Source organism: Falco rusticolus, chromosome 8 (assembly GCF_015220075.1).
Source record: "Falco rusticolus isolate bFalRus1 chromosome 8, bFalRus1.pri, whole genome shotgun sequence".
Taxonomy (NCBI): Eukaryota; Metazoa; Chordata; class Aves; order Falconiformes; family Falconidae; genus Falco; species Falco rusticolus.
The window spans coordinates 6470268-6488656 of record NC_051194.1 but is presented as its reverse complement, the minus strand read 5'-3'; the positions used below and the strand labels follow the sequence as shown (position 1 = coordinate 6488656).

Sequence of the window (18389 nt, the reverse complement as noted above, 5' to 3'; positions counted from 1 at the left end):
CGCCTGGGATTCAATTACATCCCGGCCCGGGGGCATCGCTCCAGCCGGGCTGGAATGCAGGAATTTAAGGAGTGAGAGCCAGGCCTCAGAGATGCTTCAGCGCTAAAAAAAGAACAAGAGTTAGCTACTGGGCAGCTGGGGGCTCTCTGGGATGCTAGCGGCTAGGCTAGGGATGATAATGTACCTTAAAGCTGAGACTGAGACAGGGAGGGGAGTGGTACAAACCCACCATGTGCAACCTCCTCCTGTCCCCAGGCTTGATGGCCCTGGAGCAACTCCACAGTGGCAGACCCAGATGTTCCTCTCTGCACTGCACAGGGACTCCCCGCACAGGCAGGGTTATGAGATGTGTTTTGGAGGAGGAGGGCTCGCCACTGGGCTTGGAGCTGGAACTTCAGCTCAGCAAGTGGCTTCGAGGCCAATATTCAGCTTCTCCATGCCCCAGGGGCTCCTCCTCCGCAGTCTCCCCCACTGCTCACAGCACACTTCAGCAAGATAAATGAGCACTGTCCCCTGGAAACAGTTGGCCGAACTATTTCTCTTTCCACCCCCATTTATTAGTTGGTGCAGTTGTCACGAGCCAGGCAGGTCATGACACACAAGATGCATTTTTCAGAAGTCCCAGAGCAAAGCCAAATTTGCCTCTGCAACTATGCAGAGAAAAATGCAGGGGCAAATCAGAAAAGCTGGGCAGCTGCTGGAGAGGCATTGAGGTCTGTTTGGGCAATTTCCTCTTGCTGTAGGCTCTGCTGCCCATCCTAAAACAGGAAAGAGCTTCCCTGGATCCCAGAGCTGTTGTGAGGAGACATCTGTGAGTTGGACTGGGGTGTTCAGACACTCTAGTGCGTTGTATCAGGATGGAGGCAGAGAGCTTTTTACACGAGCTGAAAATAAGTACAACCGTACAAGCTTACATGCAGAGAGTGCTTTTACAAGAGTGATTTTCTTTGTTATCCAGCAAATGCCACTTTGACCCCTTGTCCACCTTCTCTCACCTCCAGCCTCATCTGCAGCTCAGTAATGGCTCTCCTGTTTACCAGAGAGCAGCAAGTGTGCACGTGCGGTGTAGCTTAGGGGCAATAAATCCCACGCTGTCAGGGCCCATGGGACTCACTGCCCGTGGACAGTGTGTGTGCAACAGATCCAGCCAACACCTCACAGTGTTGCTGTGCACATGGCTATGCAGCACATGTTCATACTCATTCCAGTCAGGCTGTGCCCTGTTACGGCTATCAAGCATCCAGGAAACCTCAGAATCCGCCTTTCCAGACAGGACAGGCTTTCAGGCAGGAGAAGGGACATGTCAAGAAAACCCAGGCATACGGTAACTGTAGCCATTGCAGAACATCCAGATAAAGCTCTGCCTGTTCCTGCTGAACTGGGCTGCAATGTGAAACTGTCCCTGGAGAGCTTGTAAGGGCTGATGTAAGTGTTGGGGATGTTTGGAGACGGCATGATCAGACCACAGGTTTATCCATCAACCTCATTTCTCATGTTAAGAGCTTGGTGGAACTGCCAGGAACAAAATATCTGTGCTTGGCTGGAAAAATGGGTTCTTCTGTATTTTACCTGCAGCTCAGTTCTCAAATGAACTCTCCGTGCATATGTCTCATTTCCCATGTGTCTGGTTAGGTGTGTATTATATTACAGATACAGATAGCACTGTAAACATACAGAATGCCTCATCAGGGTAGAATAGGATATGTACAGCCCCCATCTCATAAAGCTTAGCATATATTAATGAAGAAGATGCTAAATTATTCCCATCCGACCCATTAAGACAGCCTTATTGAAAATATGTGATGTGGTCAGAGAGGGGAGTTAGTGCATGAATCACAAGCTCATTGGCAGCAGGACCAGCCCAGTAAATCAGTTCTTGGCTGCCATCTGAGCTCGGAGGGGACCTCACAGTCTCTCATCTCTGGCAGTTGTGCACCTTCTCCTCTCACGTGCCCAGGGCTCAGGAGAGGAATGAGGAACGTGTTCACACTTGGAATCAAATCTGTGATTTCAGAAGACAGCAATCCGGTGGCAGCGCAAAACCCCAGGAAACAAAGATAAGAATTCTCTGGGCAATCTGTATTTTCGTAAGAGCTGACCAATGTGTTTCCTGTGTATGGCTTGTTTAACCTAAGCTGTAGAAAAAAGTGCTTCACCTTGAGTAGGTCTTTGCAGCGTGACTATCACTGAAGCAACAGCTTTACAGATCAAAAATTAAAGGAATTCCCTTGTGCACTTAACAGTGGGAACACTGCATTGGGTTGAGTTGGCCCCAACGTGATCTGAACAGCCAGAATGCCCAAATGGGGATCATTACTAAATCCACTTGTCATTTTAGACAGGCAGCTTCAGGGCTTGGATAGTAGAGGGAAGGAGTCTCAGGGCGGAAAAACAGATGTCCTCATGCTACAGTCTCTTAAAATCAATGGTTTAGCTGCAATCCAGGTGAATAAAGAGTAACTTTTAAGGTCACTGGGACCATTTGGTCTGATTCCAGCATACCAGAAGCCATAAAATCTCTCCTAGCAGATCCCAGGGGCAGCCCCACATCTCCCAGCTGGGGACCCACCACCTCCTTATAGAGCCTGCTTCCTGCAGGGGACAATTTCCATGAACAGAACTGATCATGACCACATGCTGGGTGGACGTTTCCAGAGACACGACTCTTAGAGAGGAAAGACACTGGCACCACCAGGCACTGGAGACACTAGGGACCAGTCTCTATTCAGAGCATCCTGTGAGGCATGTGTCCCTGTGGTAATGGCAGGCAGGGGCTGGTACTACAGAAGAAATATCTATCAGTGAGGCACTGACAGAGGACACCAAGAAGCCTCGCAATTCTTTGTCTCTTCCAATTTTATCTTGCTCACATTTAGTCAGCCTGGGTGGGTGCTGATTCTATGCCCTGTTTGGGAGAGGCCAAAGAGTAGAAAATCCCTCAAACCAAAAGTGCTGCCAAGCAGGCAGGTGAGTAGGTGCAGCTGGCATGAGGCACTGCAAGATAAACCACACATTTCTTACCCTCTGCCCAGCCATGGCTTGGGATACAAGCGTAATTGCATCCTGGTCTCACCAGTTCTTTCAGTGTATCTGAAAAAGAGCCAGGAACGGGGTCTGTGCTGCCCTGTTAGCTTGCCATCTCTTTGGGATCAGGTAGGTCTTTGCACTCTGTGTCTGGATGGTGCCTAGAATGATGGGTCAGGGCCACAACACACCTGCTTTATATGCTGCCACCAACCCTTTCCACCGTGAGGCCTTGCTTGAGCTTTTCTCATTTCACACAGGCGACACGCTGAGCAGGATGGGGCAGCCCCTTCTGCAGACGCTCTGGTTCTTGGTGCTACCTCCACACAGAGTTTAGCGTAACGTCCCTGGCCTTGCTAAGTCATTTCACTGATTAATTTTGGGTGGTTTTGTTCTTCCTGTCAATATTTGTGCTTGCAGCAGTTAGGAGGCGATGGGGTGGCAGCCCTGGAAAGCTCAGCTCATCTGTTTATCTGCCGGTTGGGATGGCTGCAGGATGACATCTGCATACCATTCTGCTGCGGATCACTTCCTCACCCTGGAAGGTCGAGCTGCCTGCCGCTGCAGCAGGGCGGCACAGCCCTGCACCATCCCTGCTGTGGGGCCACGCACAGTCACCAGCTGGGCAGGCACTGAGCCTAGGACAAGACCTGCTGGTTTCACGAAGGGTCAAACCCAAGCAGAGACCTTGAGGGGGCCAGGAAAGGGAGGCAATTTCCAGCACTACCCAAATGTCACACAAGTGCCGCTCCATCAGTACAGTGTTTGGTGTGGAGTAGCCGGCTGGCCTAGGCGCTAACCTTAGCTGCTCCCTTTGCATTCCCAAGCTCCAGGTGCCTCCTCTGACTGTCACACATTGTGACAACTCCCTCTGGCAAGCTCATGCTGTGTTAAAGAAAGCCAGAAAGCCTCCTTTTCTTCTGGTTGGTCTCCCTTCCCAGTTCTTTTCTTGCCTGTTTAGTTGTTCTTCTCCTTATATCTCTTCTTCAGATTTTGAACAGCCATTTATCAATAAGCCGGAGACCCTCCTCATCAGCAAGAAGGAGAACACTTGGGTACCGTGCCTCGTGTCCATCCCAGATCTTAACGTCACACTGACCTCGGTGAGAGCTCGGCCAGCGGGAGACTCTGGACCAAGATGTATTGCATTTGTTCTGCATTTGTAATTGCCTCAGTGGAAGCAGAACAGGCACTGCCAGGAATGGGAAATGCAAGGGATACACTTTCCATGGAAAGTACAAGCCACTGGCTTCCTCATTTTATTTGCTGGTTGAAGCTGTGCTGGCCAGTTCCCTTGGGCAGACCTCACGGGTTTCCTGCCAACCTTGCTTCTCTTCCGTGGAATTCTATGAAACAAAACCAGACTTTGTTTTAATCCCATTTCCCTACAGCATCCCCTGTTTTCTCTGGTCTCTGTGATCTACAAACCCTCTAGGTGGTCAGCATCCCCACAAGGGAGGAGGCTGCAGTCCTGGGGCTGATGACTAAAAACAGCTCTGTTATCAGTTTGCTTGTGTCTTTTTTTTTTTTCTTCTCTCTCTCTCTCTTTTTTTTTTTTTTTTTTTTTTTTTTTTTTACAATGCAAATACATCCTTCCAGGATGAGTGTTACCATTGTACAAAGGCCTCCAGGGACACTCTGGGGTCCAGGGGCCTTTCCCTTGCCCGGGAAGGACACTACCCAAGGTCAGCACTCATCCCAGTGGGGCTGATGTTTGGGATATCAGCATCAGTTTCCTTAACTATCACTAGAAGTTTCCATTCCTGGAAGTCTCTGGCCCACTCTGCAGACGGAGAGGCTCATGGTGCAGGATACGGCTGCTAGGGGTGTAGGGGAGGCCACCATTCCTAGATGACAAACCCTTGGGGGGAGAGGGCAGGAGGCCAGCAGAGCATGATGCTGCATCTTCTTCCCACAAAAGGGATGTGTTAGCTAGCATAAAGCCTGGAAGGGGTGGGGTGGGAATGCTGTCACCCTCTTATTTCAGTTGGCAAAATGTTGATTTTTCCAGCAAAATCCCCTCATCCACATTGATGGGAAAAGCACTTTCTGGGACAACAAGAAGGGGGTGCAGGTACCCACACACTTGATCAGGGACTGCTTGTTTGTCCAGTGTGAGACTGTCATCGACAAGAAGGTCTTCAGATCCAATTTCTTCATCATCCATATAACAGGTGAATATTTGGGAAGGTGCAGGTAGGGCAGCCTGGATGACTCTGAAGTCCGTCAGTGTGGCTCATGGGGTTGTTATGGTGCTTTCTAGTTACATAGACTCTGCACGGTGCTTATATCTCTTCTACTGCGTGCCAGAGATACACCAAGCAGAAGGAGGTCATACCCAAGCTTCCTGTAACTGCATAGTTGAAGTCAAATTGTTAATAGATCAGAAATGTCTTTTCATTGCCTCTTCCGCATCAGGGAGTGAGTTGTATGACATCCAGCTGTATCCCAAGAAAGCCATGGAGCTACTAGTGGGAGAGAAGCTGGTCTTGAACTGCACAGTGTGGGCCGAGTTCAACTCTGGCGTCCGCTTCCAGTGGACTTATCCTGGCAAACAGGTACCGGCAAACAGCGCGGCTCCCTGCGCACTGAACCACTTCCCTCTGAGTCGTCCCCTCCTGCCCCCTCATTGTTCCTCTTCACATCGTTGGCAGGGCCTTCATGATCTTAACCAAGATGTGCCCTGGACGTCTTGGTCAGAGTGCTTCCCATTTTTCTGTCCCACAGCAGAAGGCAGACAGAGGGAAGACCCCTCTTCCTGGCAGAAAGTACCCTCCTTGCCAAGGTGTTATTGCTCTGGAGCATTCCTGGGCAAACAGTGGCTTCATTTCCACCAGCGCAAACATCACAGGCTTCAAAGGAGCTATTCTAGTCACACAGCCCTGGTTACGGAGAGCCTGTGAGGAGGTCCCTTCCCTGCTGTGTCTTCTCCCTGTTGTAGCCTCTGGCTCTTGTGAAAAGTGAGACAGGGGAGTCCCCTGAGGGCATCACTGTTCACTTACCCCTAGGCTCCCAGCCTGGTTACCGGCCTGTAGACCAGAGCTAAACATGTGCTAAATTCTGACCCCAGCCTCAGGCAGTCAGTCACATAGGGCTTGTTGCCTTACCATCCCTGAGGACGGCAGTCAGTGGTGGAGATGCCTGTCCAGGGAAAGGCAATCGCTGGGCAGCGAGAAGCAGAGGCATGAGGAGCCCGTCTGCACAGCCTCATCCCACTGATGTCTCTCATCCCCCTCTCTCTGTCCTTTCCCACAGACACAGCGGGCAGTGATGGAGCCCGAGCGCCGGTCACTGCAGACACGCACAGAGCTCTCCAGTATCCTGACCCTCCACAATGTCAGCCAGCAGGACCTGGGCAAGTACACATGCACTGCCACCAACGGCGCCCAGATGTTGGAGGAGAGCACTGATGTCATTGTGCACGGTACGGCACCTTCCACTCCCTTGCAGAGCCGCAGCCAGAGCCGAGCTGCAAGCAGAGCAATCCCCAGACTGCTTAGGCAGTGCTTGGCCCAAGGCTCACCAGAGGGGCTCCTGCACCTCCATCCCACTCTGATTTAGTGAGACCCCACCTTCCTCCATTCCCTCAGCTCTTCTGTGCCCCAGCACCACACTAGAAGCATGATCACATTCAGTAAAGTGCCAAGATGATGAGAGAGAGAGAGAGATGCAAACACCAAATTGGCCCAAGTGCCAGTGGGATGGCAGGACACACGTCTCATGGCCCTGCGGCAGATGCAGTGCCCCTGTGGCTTGGCTGGCCTGGAAGGCACAAGCAGGTGCACGAGGCACCATCAGCACTGGGCGGCTGTCTCGTGGCAGCCGAAAGTCACGGGGCAGCGCAGCCTGCCTGCGTGCCTGCTGGCTCCCAACAGCGAGGCAGAGGCAGCTCTTTAACTGCCAGTTAACGCAGCACAGTGCTGTGCTGGCCTGCCCGACCCTGCCCGGCACCCACTCCCTTCTGCTCCAGGGAGGGGGCCCTGCTGGGAACAGGGATGTGGAAGAGAGCTTGGGGGTTGTATGGGCAGACAAGACAATAGTGGATTTTGGTTATTTTGACAGTGGTAATTATCATTATGAATGGTTGTTACTGTTGTAGAGAAGTAGTCGTGTTCAACTGCAGTGCCACAACACCACACCTGTCCTTGGTCCTTGAAGTCAGGCCCCGTAGAGAGTAGCAGAGCTTGGTGACAGCCTATCCCTTTGTGCTCTCCTCTCCCATATTCACCCTTTTTTCTTGCAGAAAAGCCCTTCATCAATGTGGAGTGGAGGAAGGGCCCAGTGATAGAAGCAACCGCAGGAGATGAAGCCGTGAAGCTGCCGGTGAAAGTCGTGGCTTACCCCCCACCAGACTTCCAGTGGTAACGCACCTTTCTTAGCCTGAGCCACCTTCTCCTCTCCTCCTTCCCTCTGTCAAGTAGGGAAGCTTAGCCTGGCCTCATTGCTAGGTCCCTCTGTGCCAAAGATTGTCCCATGTGTCACTTTTTTCCACCCATGGGGGTCATTTCTCCCACCTGACCTGGCTCTCAGCTGCACAGCTTGGGACAGGAGGAGGTGACATCTGGGGGAGAAGCAGCAAAGGTCCTGGCTTGGCTTGGCAGCTCTGCACTGTCTGGAGGGGCCAAGTGGAGCTCCTGCAGGAGCTGCCCCTCTTGTACCCCTGCCGCGAGGATTGTGGCTGCCCATGGGAGCAAGGGAGTGGGCCAGGCTGTGCACTGCATTGTGTTGCACTTTCACCAGAGCTAGCTGGGATCGAGGAGCTTTGCACCTGCACACTGCTCAGGGCACAGCTACAACGTCCCTGACCCCACACACATCCGTACAAGACAACGCACAGACCCGTAACTTGGGTCCAGAGAAAGCCCAGAGGTGTCTTCAGAGAGGTCCCCAGTGCTAGAAAGGGGCACCCTGACTGCACCTTAGTGGGGACCAGCAAACCCCTGCCCAGCTGCCAATGGGACACTTCCTCCCTGTGGCTGCATTTTCTCTCTGCCTCCCTGCAGGTACAAGGACGGGAAGCTAATTCCCAAGCAATCTCAATCTTCAATGCAGATCAAGGATGTGTCGGAGCAGCATGCTGGGACATACACGCTGGTTCTGCGGAACAGGCTGGCAGGGCTGGAGAAGCGCATCAGCCTCCAGTTAATTGTCAACGGTAAGGGAGGGGGCCAGGTCTAGAGCCAGGGGGAGAGTGCTGCATCCATGGCCCCAGCCTTTGGGCTGCTCCAAGATCAAGTCCCCATTGCTATCCTAAAGCAGTTGGTATCTACATCATCTCCTTCTCCCCCATTGCTGAAGGATGCTCTGGTTACAGTGAGACTGGTTCCTTGTGGTCTGTGTGATATGGCACAGTTTTGTTCCTGGTTCCATCACTCTGGGCAGGATATGGCCTTGCTCAGGGGCAATTTTCCAGCTGCGGTTAGAGATGCAGCTGAGGGTGACTGACTGATGCAGACTGGAGGGCAGGGCAACTGCAACAACACACACGAAACCTGGAGTGGGGGCAGTTCCTCTGGGTGGGAAGCTCTTAGGGAGCTTTCCCCCAGCAGAAACTGGTGCCTGTCATGCAGGAACCAGATACCAGCACAAAAGCATTGGAAGAGCACTGCTGCTTGGAGATTTGTCTCTGGCAGTCTCTGTAGCCCTGTGCTGGGGGCTGCCAGACAGTGCTTTGAGCCCTGCAGCATCCAGACAGTCACACCCTGCAGAGGAAGGAGAAATGACATCACTTGAATTTGCCTAAGTATAACTTGCTCTGCTTTGCAGGCCTGAGCTCCCCAGGAGCTGCCCTGAGTGCACATAGTGCTTTAGTGCCCAGTCTCTATAGACGGGCCTGGGGAGGGCTGTGCCTGGCCTGGGGATGCAGCAGCTGAGCCTGGGGCCGCTCATGATGTCACTCTGATCCTTGCAGTTCCTCCGCGCATCCATGAGAAGGAAGCCTCTTCCCCGAGCATCTACTCCAGGAGGAGCCCCCAGGCCCTCACCTGCACAGTCTATGGCATCCCAGCGCCAGAGGTAATCCAGTGGCAGTGGCGGCCGTGGATGCCCTGTCGGATGTTCTCCCGACGCAGCCTGTAAGTGCCATTTCTTCCAACACGCATGTCTTATCAGGCCACCAGAATGGCATTAGAGCTCCTTGTGACCATGGCTGTGTCCAGACTCTGTCTTGCTTTTGCTCTCCCAGCCACAATATGGCAAGAGGAGGACAGCACTGATAGCTCAGACACCATATACCCACTCACCCTGTGGGGAGGCAGTGGAGCATAACGGATTCTCTTGTACTCTGTGTGAGAGTTTTGCCCAGCCTGGCTGGCGTCAAGGGCTTCCATAGTTTCCCTGCATTCTCAGCCATCTGCATGCAGCAGGGAATGTCTGTGGCCCTGCCACACCTCACAGCACCTGCAATAAAACCACTGACCACTGTGCTAATGGCGAAACTGAGACACATTGCAGGAGAAATTGTCACAGCCCCTTGGTAAGACCCTGAGAGAGCAGCTGGGGCTCACCCCATTCCTGCCCTAAGGTCCCTGTGTTTTTTTGGTCCTTCATCTTCTGCTGGGTAATGATGGAAACAAAGGCACTCATAGGCAGGTGAGCAGAACTGCTGCATGTGGGGAAGAGTTGCTGAATCCAGGAGAAATGCCAGATCTCCGCCAGCTGCTAGGATGGTTTGCCAGGAGGGTGTCTGTGCAGGCAGAAAGGGCGCATGACCACTGCCTGCACCCTGGGAAGCTGAGGCAGCACCAGGCAGGGCTGCAGTGGCATTTTTTAGTGGTAGCCTCACAGGAAGAAGGAAAAGGGATGCTGGAGAGTTGTAGCCAGAGCAGTCAGGGTGGAGGACATCAGGGTGCCTGGAGGAAGCCAGGTCCTGCAGCCCTGTGCAGGCTGTTGCTGAGCCAGGGATGCCAGAGAGCTCTCCATCACATGCAAGTGCACTGTGGCCCTGTCAGGAAGCAGAGGCCCATGAATTATGAGCACTGTCTCCCAAGGCCACCGTATTCCTGCCTAGCATAGCTCCAGAGGATGCAGGAGGCTTCTTTCTAGCTTCCTGTTGTTTACACAGCTCACTGCTGTGCTCACCTCGCCAAGCGCTCTGCCCTGCATTGCCAGCGCGCGCCCTTGCCACTGCTCTCAGGCTCTCAGCTCCCCACTGCTTCCCTGTCACCATAAGCCTTCTCTCTTCACACCTCCCACCCTGGATTTTGGGCAGACCCTCCAATCTTCCTGCCCCATCTGCATTTCTGGAGCACCCTGCAGGCTGCAGCATCTGGGGTCCCTGACAGATCTCGGCACTTCCTCCCACACGCCTGTTTCAGCCCAAACAGGTACCACCCTGCCCTGTCAGACACCAGCAGCATCTCTACTTGGGATGTTTCTCTCCTGGTATTTATTGAATCAGGGGTAGCAGGAGCACCCTTGGGTGCTGCACTGTGTGCTCTCCAGGCCAGCATCCAGCCAGTCTGTGATATCCCTGACTCAGTCCCAAGCAGGGGTTTAAGACCTTGTTGCTGAGCAAAGGCATCAAGAACTTCCTTTGGCACACACGAACCAATTTCACTTCTGCCTTTCTCCACCATTAACATGAAACCACAGGCCTGGGGGTGAAGACACTGCCTGGGACACAAGTATCTGTTCCCTGCCTCAGTTTTCACATTTATAGGTGTTTGCCTCACTCATGATTGCAGAGCACCCTTATAAAGCACATCAGAACTGTGTGTAACCAAAAGACCTGGGAAATTGTGCAGCGATAGAGGACAGGGGCGTCAATTCTCAGACACAAAGCTATTTTTGCCACCTTTTCCCAGCTGACCTTCTCTCTGTCTCTCTCCTCTTTCTCCTGCTCCTCCCCTGCTGCTGGATTAGCAATAGCAGGCACCGGGCAGCAAGGCGTCATCAGCGGGACCGGATGCCCGAGTGCAAGGACTGGAAAGATGTGTCGCAGCAGGACGCAGTGAACCCCATCGAGAGCATTGACACCTGGGTGGAGTTCGTGGAGGGGCGGAACAAGGTGAGGCTGTAGCCCCAAGCCTGTCCAGGAGCAGGGAGATGCAGACAGCACCCTCAGACTGGTCCTTTGTAATCAGCCAGCAATAGTGGCCTGGAAAAAAGCCTGGCAGAGACAGATTTGGGGAGGGCTTCACACCTCTGCTGCTAAAGTAAACCATCAGCGGCTGTTCCCAGCTCTGGGGCTCGGCAGTACCAGGCAGCCCCAGGGCCAGGGAGAGCTGTCATCTTTGAGAAATCACCCTGCGTCCAGAGAGGCTCCCTCTGGGGCTGACTGCGCAGAAGGATTTACACTGGTTGCTGTTGAACACAGGGCACCCAGCTGGGGAGGGCATGGGGAGCGTGTGCTGGGGGGGATCCCATGGCCATTTCTGAGCACTCTTGTGTGAGCTGTTCCAGGACAACCAAACCCCACAGAGCAGCCTGGGCAGCTGAGAAGGTTAAGCAGGAGTCACAAACTGACCAGGAAATCTCTGGCCTTGGGAACATGCAAGTGTGTGGTGGGTCTTTTCATCCAACTGTCCCCATCCCAGGGGGGCGAGGGTGGTATGGAGATGCTGGCATCCAGCCGCTGCAGATTTGTGAGTGAGAGCACGTGTGCCCCACAGAGCCCACTTCTCCATCACAGCATTTCCTCTCTGGAAAGAACATCTCTCCCTCATTGCAGCATATGACCTGCAAACAGCCAGACACCGCTTTTGCTGCCTGTTTCTGTGTCTGTCTCTCTGGTAGCTGTGAGTGTCAGGTCTGGACCGTGACGGGGTTCCTGTTCCCACTGGTGTCGGGCACCAGCCGCTCACAGAGGGATGCAGAACAAACAAATGGGCCCCTGTTTCCGAAAGTCACTTCCTGTTTTCCTACACACCTCCAAAGGCACTTCCCGTTCCCTGGCCTGGCCAGGAGGAGTTCATCACTCTGCCAAAAGGGTGGCAGAGGCAGATGCTTCTCCTTCCCAAGCAGCCAAAGCTCCTTCGTAGAGGGTCAGAGACTGGCGTCCCTCAAGGAGGCAAACAGGGGTGGTGGGAGCTCCTGGGTGAGAAGCCCTTGTGTCCCCTTCCAGATGTGTCTCTCATCTTGGTCGCTTTTGATCTTTCCCTTTTTTCCTTATTCTCTTCCTCCTGTTCCTCAGCTGTGTCCTTGTCATTCCATCTATTTGGTTGTAACTGTCCTGGAGGTTCAACTTAGGTTGTGCAGCCCAGGGATGTGCAAGAGCTCTGTGAGAAGAGAGCTCTTCCATTTGTGATGGGATGTTATGTCCTCTTTCTCTGCTTTCTCTCCCTCTCCTCCTTTCTGTCTGTCTTCTCTTACCATCCTCCTGTTTTTTATTCTGTCCAGAAAGGCCGAAATGAGCCACAGTGTGTGCAGTGCACAGCCACGCACTGCAGACAGCAGGACGATGCCAAATCCAGAAACCCCAACTCAAACATAACGGTGCACATTAGAAGGAAAATCCCCAAGAAACAGGAAAAGCAACACACAAAAGTGCCAGCAATAGGGTCACTTCAGCTGTATTGAATAACCCCAAGAAACGGAAAAGGCAATGCACAAAAGTACTAGTAATAAGGTCACTTCAGCTGTGTTGAATATGCACTGAATGAATGACTGTTCCTTCTGATTAACACAAGCTAATACATTGCCACTTAGAACGGAAATGCTTCCCAAAGTCTATGGGATGAATAGTAAAGGTAAAGTAGTTTCCCTGTAGGAATGCTTTTTTTTTTTTTTTTTTTTTTCTCCATTTTAAACATTGTTCCATTAGAGGGATTTTTGCATGTAATGAACTTGTCATTTAAACCGGGAAGGAGGAGAAACCTGTGCTTTAAACTTCAGATCTCCTCTAAGGGGAGTGCTTGTAACATATTTGGCAGCTCACACATGTGCCGTGTGAGACAGAAGGAGGAGAGCTGCCTTACTCCCCAGCTGCCTTTCCTGGCTTATTTGGAGGCAGCATCTCCTGGGTTTGTGCTCCCAGGGCAGCAGCCTGGCTCTTTGCCCAATCTCAGTCATGTCTTACTGGAAGGAGGGAGGGTGAAGCTTTTAGGACTGTGTCTATGTACACCTGGAGTTTAAGGACAGAAGATGACAACTCTTCCTGAAGTAGTGAGAGCTGGGATGCTTTCACAGGTTTGATTTCCTTACAGATAAAAGGAGTGCTTGCAGGTCTGTAAATACCTGTAAAATCCACTGAACTCTGTGGGACACTAAGTAGTCATTTAACTGCAGAGGGCTCAGGGAATCAAAGCCTTGGTATTTTTTTCCTTTCTCTCCGCTGTATAAGCTTGGCAGGAGCTTAGCCTACCCCTCAACCCTGCATCTTGTTCATGTCCCCCTTGCTGGGCACAGGCCTGTCCCCATGGTGGCGACCCAAGGGGCTTAGCTCCCAATGGAAAGCCATCTATGCTGGCTGGGCTCTGCAAAAAAGGAGCAGAGATCAGGAATAAATCCACGTCACTGTTGCTAGAGCTAGCAGATGAGGCTTAAAATGCACAAAGGGCTACGGAATAAGGGGCTATTTTTGCATAAACTTTTCCCAGGTACAGCTGCCACCTGGGGCCAGGCTCACTGTGTGCTTTGCTGTCTGCCAGAGAGCAGCACTGATGCTGCTTCTCTTCCCTTTTGCTCTTCCTAACTCCTTATGCTCTCTCCCTCCATCAGACAGTCAGCAAACTGGCCATCCAGGAGGCCAACGTCTCAGTCATGTACAAGTGTATTGCCTCTAACAAAGTGGGTCGAGACGAGCGGCTGATCTACTTCTACGTGACCAGTAAGTACTGCAGATGTCCCCTTGACATGCATTAGCCGAGCTCTCTGCTTGAAATAGGCAGGTCCCTAGACCTGTCAGGTGCTGTCATTCGCAGCTAGCACCTTCAACAGTGGCTAGGAAGCCAGCAGGAAAGCAGGGCTGCTCCAGAGCTCTGCTGAGTGGCAAAAACCTGGAACACTGGCAACAGACAGCACAGGCAGAGTTTGGCAGGCAGACCTGGGAATGAACCGGTGCTGCCTGTGTCTAGGTCCTGGAGAAGCCCTGGCAGGTCCTGGGCTGGGGACATCCTGGGCTGGGCATGTGCCTGGTCCAAGAGCATCCTCTAGTGGCACTGCCCGCCCTGCTCCCAGGGAGGGTCGTGCTGGCCCGAGCCCCCCCAGCAGTGTCCCCACGGGATTTTGGTGGTGGGAGGAAGCCGAGTTTGTAGAAGCCAAAGCCCAGTAGCGTGGGCTGGAGTCATGACCCGTCAGGGGCTGCATAAGCTTCCTGCCAGTGGTACCCCATGCTGGCAGGAGTCTGTCCCTGTCTGCTGGGGACAGGGAGCCCAGCAAGGGCACAGCAGGGGCTTATCTTTGTGCCTCTCTGAACAGACCCCAGAAGCCAGGGCTCATGAGCCTCATACATAGCACCTGTACTGTAAGAGCCACCAGCTTCTGCGGAGGCAGATGAACAACATCTTGTCCAGCCTGGCTGTGTAACTGTCGGCACATGTAAAAGCAGGTACATGTGCAACCCAGGATGCTGCAGCTGAGCTGAGAGTCGTAACAGCCTAATTCAGACCTCCCAGACTTGTTACACTTGTGACCCCTCTTAATTTGACCGCGGGACTTCAGCATATCCCGTAGCACTCACTGGGCTTAAGCTGTCGATTGCTAGCAGTTTGCGTGTCACAGTTCTGCTCTCGATCAGTTTCCTTTACCCTGGCTGAGGACAGGGGGGTCTCAGAGAGCTGAGCCCAAGGAGACAAGTTCATTGTGTCTGGCAGCTCAGCCATAAAAACTCATTCACATGTTCATTTCCTTCCTGAAAGCCATTCCAGACGGGTTCGAGATTGAGTCCCAGCCCTCGGAAGAGCCCATAGAAGGGCAGGACCTACAGCTGAGCTGCAATGCGGACAATTACACCTATGAGAACCTGCAGTGGTATCGGCTGAACCTTTCCAAGCTCCATGACGAGGAAGGCAACCCCCTCGTGCTGGACTGCAAGAATGTCCACCACTATGCCACCAAGATGCAGGGGGAGCTGCGCTTCCAGCCTGACTCCAACGATGCAACCTTGCTGCTCACCATCCCCAACATCTCCCTGGGCGAAGAGGGAGACTACGTGTGTGAGGTGCAGAACAGGAAGACCCGGGAGAAGCACTGCCACAAGAAATACATCTCTGTGCAGGGTGAGGGTCCACAGGGCAGGCGGGAGTGACAGAGGAGAGCTGATGCTCTTGCTGCCATCAGCTTCCCAGTCTTGTCCCCAGGGGAAGCCACGCAATCAAGCTAAACTCAAGGTGGCAAAGGCAGGGCACCTGGGTTCTCAAGACACCCTTCAGCAGGGGTCAGAGACCCAAAGCCCCCCAGGAACACAGATATTCTTTTGATCAATCAGTTTCCCGTTTTCCCCTCCTCCTCTTTGTGCTGCTCCTCCAGCCCTGGAGATTCCTCGCCTCAAGCAGAACCTGACAGACATTTGGGTGAACATCAGCGACTCCATAGAGATGCGCTGTAAGGTGGATGGCAACCACGTTCCTGAAATCAGCTGGTACAAAGACGAGAAACTGGTTGAAGAAGTGTCAGGTACAGTGAGCTGGGGATGAATCAAAGGCAGGGCATCATGTCCAGCAGCTGGAGAGCTGAATACTGCTGGGTTCTGGGAGTTGCTGTACCCAGGCAAAGGCAGCCATTCTCTGAATTGGCTGAACTCTAGTCTTAATCATGTTCTATCCCAGTTTGACGCAGTCTGGTTGGCCAAGTCTATGCCCTAGGGCCTGGCTCAGCACTGTCTGTGCATGTGCACATTCAGCTGGAGAGCAGAGAGAGGTAAATCGTTCATCTTCATACTCTCAGCCCAGTGCCTGGCAGCTGTGTTCATGGAGGGACCAACCCAGGTCCCGTGGAAGGAGCATGGGAGGGATCCAGGCACATTGCAGAGGGAAAGGAACAAGCCCTGACACACCAGCTGGACAGCCTGGCACCATCCCTGCCCCGCCAGCACTGTCTGCGGGGGTTTCATCCCCTCCATACACTGCCTGGGGAAGGTCCCTCCAGGGTATTTCTGGGCCATCAGGCCACAGAAGAGAGCATCTGCCAGCTGGTGCAATTTCACTCTGCCATCTAAAATAAACTGGGCAAAAAATAGGAGCCTTATTTTAAGTTTGAATGAGTCCAGCATACTAATCCCCCCTCCCTGTGAGTGACCACCACAACCCTCCATGCCTTACAGGGATTGACCTGGCAGACTTCAACCAGAAGCTGAGCATTCAGAGGGTGAGAGAGGAGGATGCTGGGCTCTACCTGTGCAGTGTCTGCAATGCTAAGGGCTGCGTGAACTCCTCGGCCAGCGTCTCTGTGGAAGGTACCAGCAGCCACGACACCCCTGGGGATGAAGAGGTGGAGTAGGAGTGTGGCCAAGGTCCCATGCCTCTTCCCTGTGACACTGAGCAGCAGGAGGCAGTCAAAGCCCCTAGGCCTGGCTGGTAGCATGGTGCTCTCACAGGAGGATGTATAGTCCAGAGCATGTTTAGCTCAGGCAAACACACCTCCCCAGTCTCCCCACATCCTGAAGCAGGCTATAAGGGGTGGCCGAGCTGGGGCATGGAATGAGAATCTCTGAAGCTGCAATTTCCCTCCCATCCCACAGGCTCTGATGACAGGACCAATGTGGAGATTGTCATCCTGATTGGGACTGGTGTTATCGCTGTTTTCTTCTGGATCCTCCTTATTCTCATCTTCTGTAACATCAAAAGGGTATGTGATTGTCTCTGTCCCAGGGCAGGGGAGGTGATGTAGCAGGGCTTGGGGCAACACCATTGCGGTGATATGGGGCTGTATGACAGCATCTGCTAAAAAGAGGTCATTGAGAGCTGCTTCAAGCGCTGTCACCACCAAGGACAGGGTGTACAAGGGCTGTGGTAAAGGAGGTGACAGGGAATGGTTTTGCCAGGGGGAGGCAGGTCAAGGCAGGCAAAGGAACCAAATCCCCTCTGGGAGTCAGCACCCAGTACAGGCAGGGCATCTCCTCACCCTTTGTGTTGGCTGATTCCTGCAGCCTGCCCACGCAGACATCAAGACAGGCTACCTCTCAATCATCATGGACCCCGGTGAGGTGCCTTTGGAGGAGCAGTGCGAGTACCTGCCCTATGATTCCAGCAAGTGGGAGTTCCCGCGAGACCGCCTGCGCCTAGGTGAGCTGGACTCCCTCCCTGCCACTGCGTGCAGTAGCCAGCATTTCCCACCAGGTTTCTCACCTCTGTATTTAATGCCTTCTCTCTGCCTCAGGCTTCCCCTCTTCTTCCCCAGACTGTCCCTAAAGCCCAGCTGTGCCTGGGAAATCTCTTTGGGTCTGACTCTATGGACAGGTCTGAGCCAACTGTAAGCCCAGACTCTCCCAGTGTACCCACACAGGCATCACTGAGACCAGAAGACCTCTGGGCATGCTTTAAAACACATCCCCATATTCTCCAAGTGGCAATCTGGACAGAACACACAGTCCACAGCAGGTACCACAAGCTCCAGACCCAAGACTGCATCCATTATCCTCCTCATGCTGAGATACCCACCTGCAGTCTCTTGCCTCTGTCTGGAAGAGTTAAAAGGGCTGCAGACTGCCTTTGAGGCACAGAGCACTGGCATTAGCCCTGGTTGCTCTGCTGCAAGGTGTCACGTTTACCTTGCCCATACGCTCTGCTTAAGGGCAACAAACAGCCCCTCACTTCTGCAGGGCCATTTCCTTCCTCTGCTTTGTCCATGCCAGCTCTGCCTCAGTTCCTCCCATCATCCTTTCTCTTATTCTCACTGACAAAGCAAGCAGCCACCTGGGAAGGGCACACGTTCCACTCCTTCCTTTTCCTTTATGATGTTTGTTCTTTCTTCTTCCCATGGTTTCCTGTTGGGATTTTTGTTTTTTCATTCCATTCTGCCTGTGCTGCACCTGCCTTCCTTCACACTGCCTCTCTCCTTGCTCATAGGTAAAGTCCTGGGTCACGGTGCCTTTGGGAAAGTGGTGGAAGCATCAGCATTTGGGATCAATAAAAGTAACAGCTGTGAGACCGTAGCAGTCAAAATGCTGAAAGGTATGTGGACAGTGAAGCAGAATATGCAGTCTGTGTAGACAGCAAAGAATGAGGCACCTGCCAGGGAATATCCACCCTGTAAATACCTGTCTTTTGCATAAAGCATTTGTTAAAACTCTGGAAAAAATGTTTTGTCTCCCACAAGCACTCCTGGGTGCTTCTGCATAAGCCAGCCCTGAACTAGAGGAGAGGAGCTGGAGCCAGCCTTTTAATTTATGGCTTCTTGGTCTCAACACAGTTGATCCTCTTGGCCTCCCCTCATGGATGCTTTAGCCCCATTCAGCTGCACTGGGAGGCAAGTGGCAGAATAGACAG

General features: G+C 52.9%; 1 protein-coding gene across 2 annotated transcripts in view; it reads left to right on the top strand.

Moving 5' to 3' along the window:
• The window catches only part of FLT4 (fms related receptor tyrosine kinase 4), a 59761-nt gene that overhangs the window by 28480 nt on the left and 12892 nt on the right, over positions 1-18389 (top strand). For both annotated transcript variants that reach the window (XM_037397879.1, XM_037397878.1), the window contains exons 4-18: positions 4015-4127; positions 5036-5198; positions 5443-5582; positions 6280-6448; positions 7268-7385; positions 8028-8179; positions 8936-9098; positions 10888-11032; positions 13684-13792; positions 14823-15182; positions 15433-15579; positions 16226-16357; positions 16643-16749; positions 17051-17186; positions 17970-18074. In XM_037397879.1, coding sequence (XP_037253776.1) covers positions 4015-4127; positions 5036-5198; positions 5443-5582; positions 6280-6448; positions 7268-7385; positions 8028-8179; positions 8936-9098; positions 10888-11032; positions 13684-13792; positions 14823-15182; positions 15433-15579; positions 16226-16357; positions 16643-16749; positions 17051-17186; positions 17970-18074 — 2259 coding nt within the window. The remainder of the gene's footprint in view (positions 1-4014; positions 4128-5035; positions 5199-5442; positions 5583-6279; positions 6449-7267; positions 7386-8027; positions 8180-8935; positions 9099-10887; positions 11033-13683; positions 13793-14822; positions 15183-15432; positions 15580-16225; positions 16358-16642; positions 16750-17050; positions 17187-17969; positions 18075-18389) is intronic.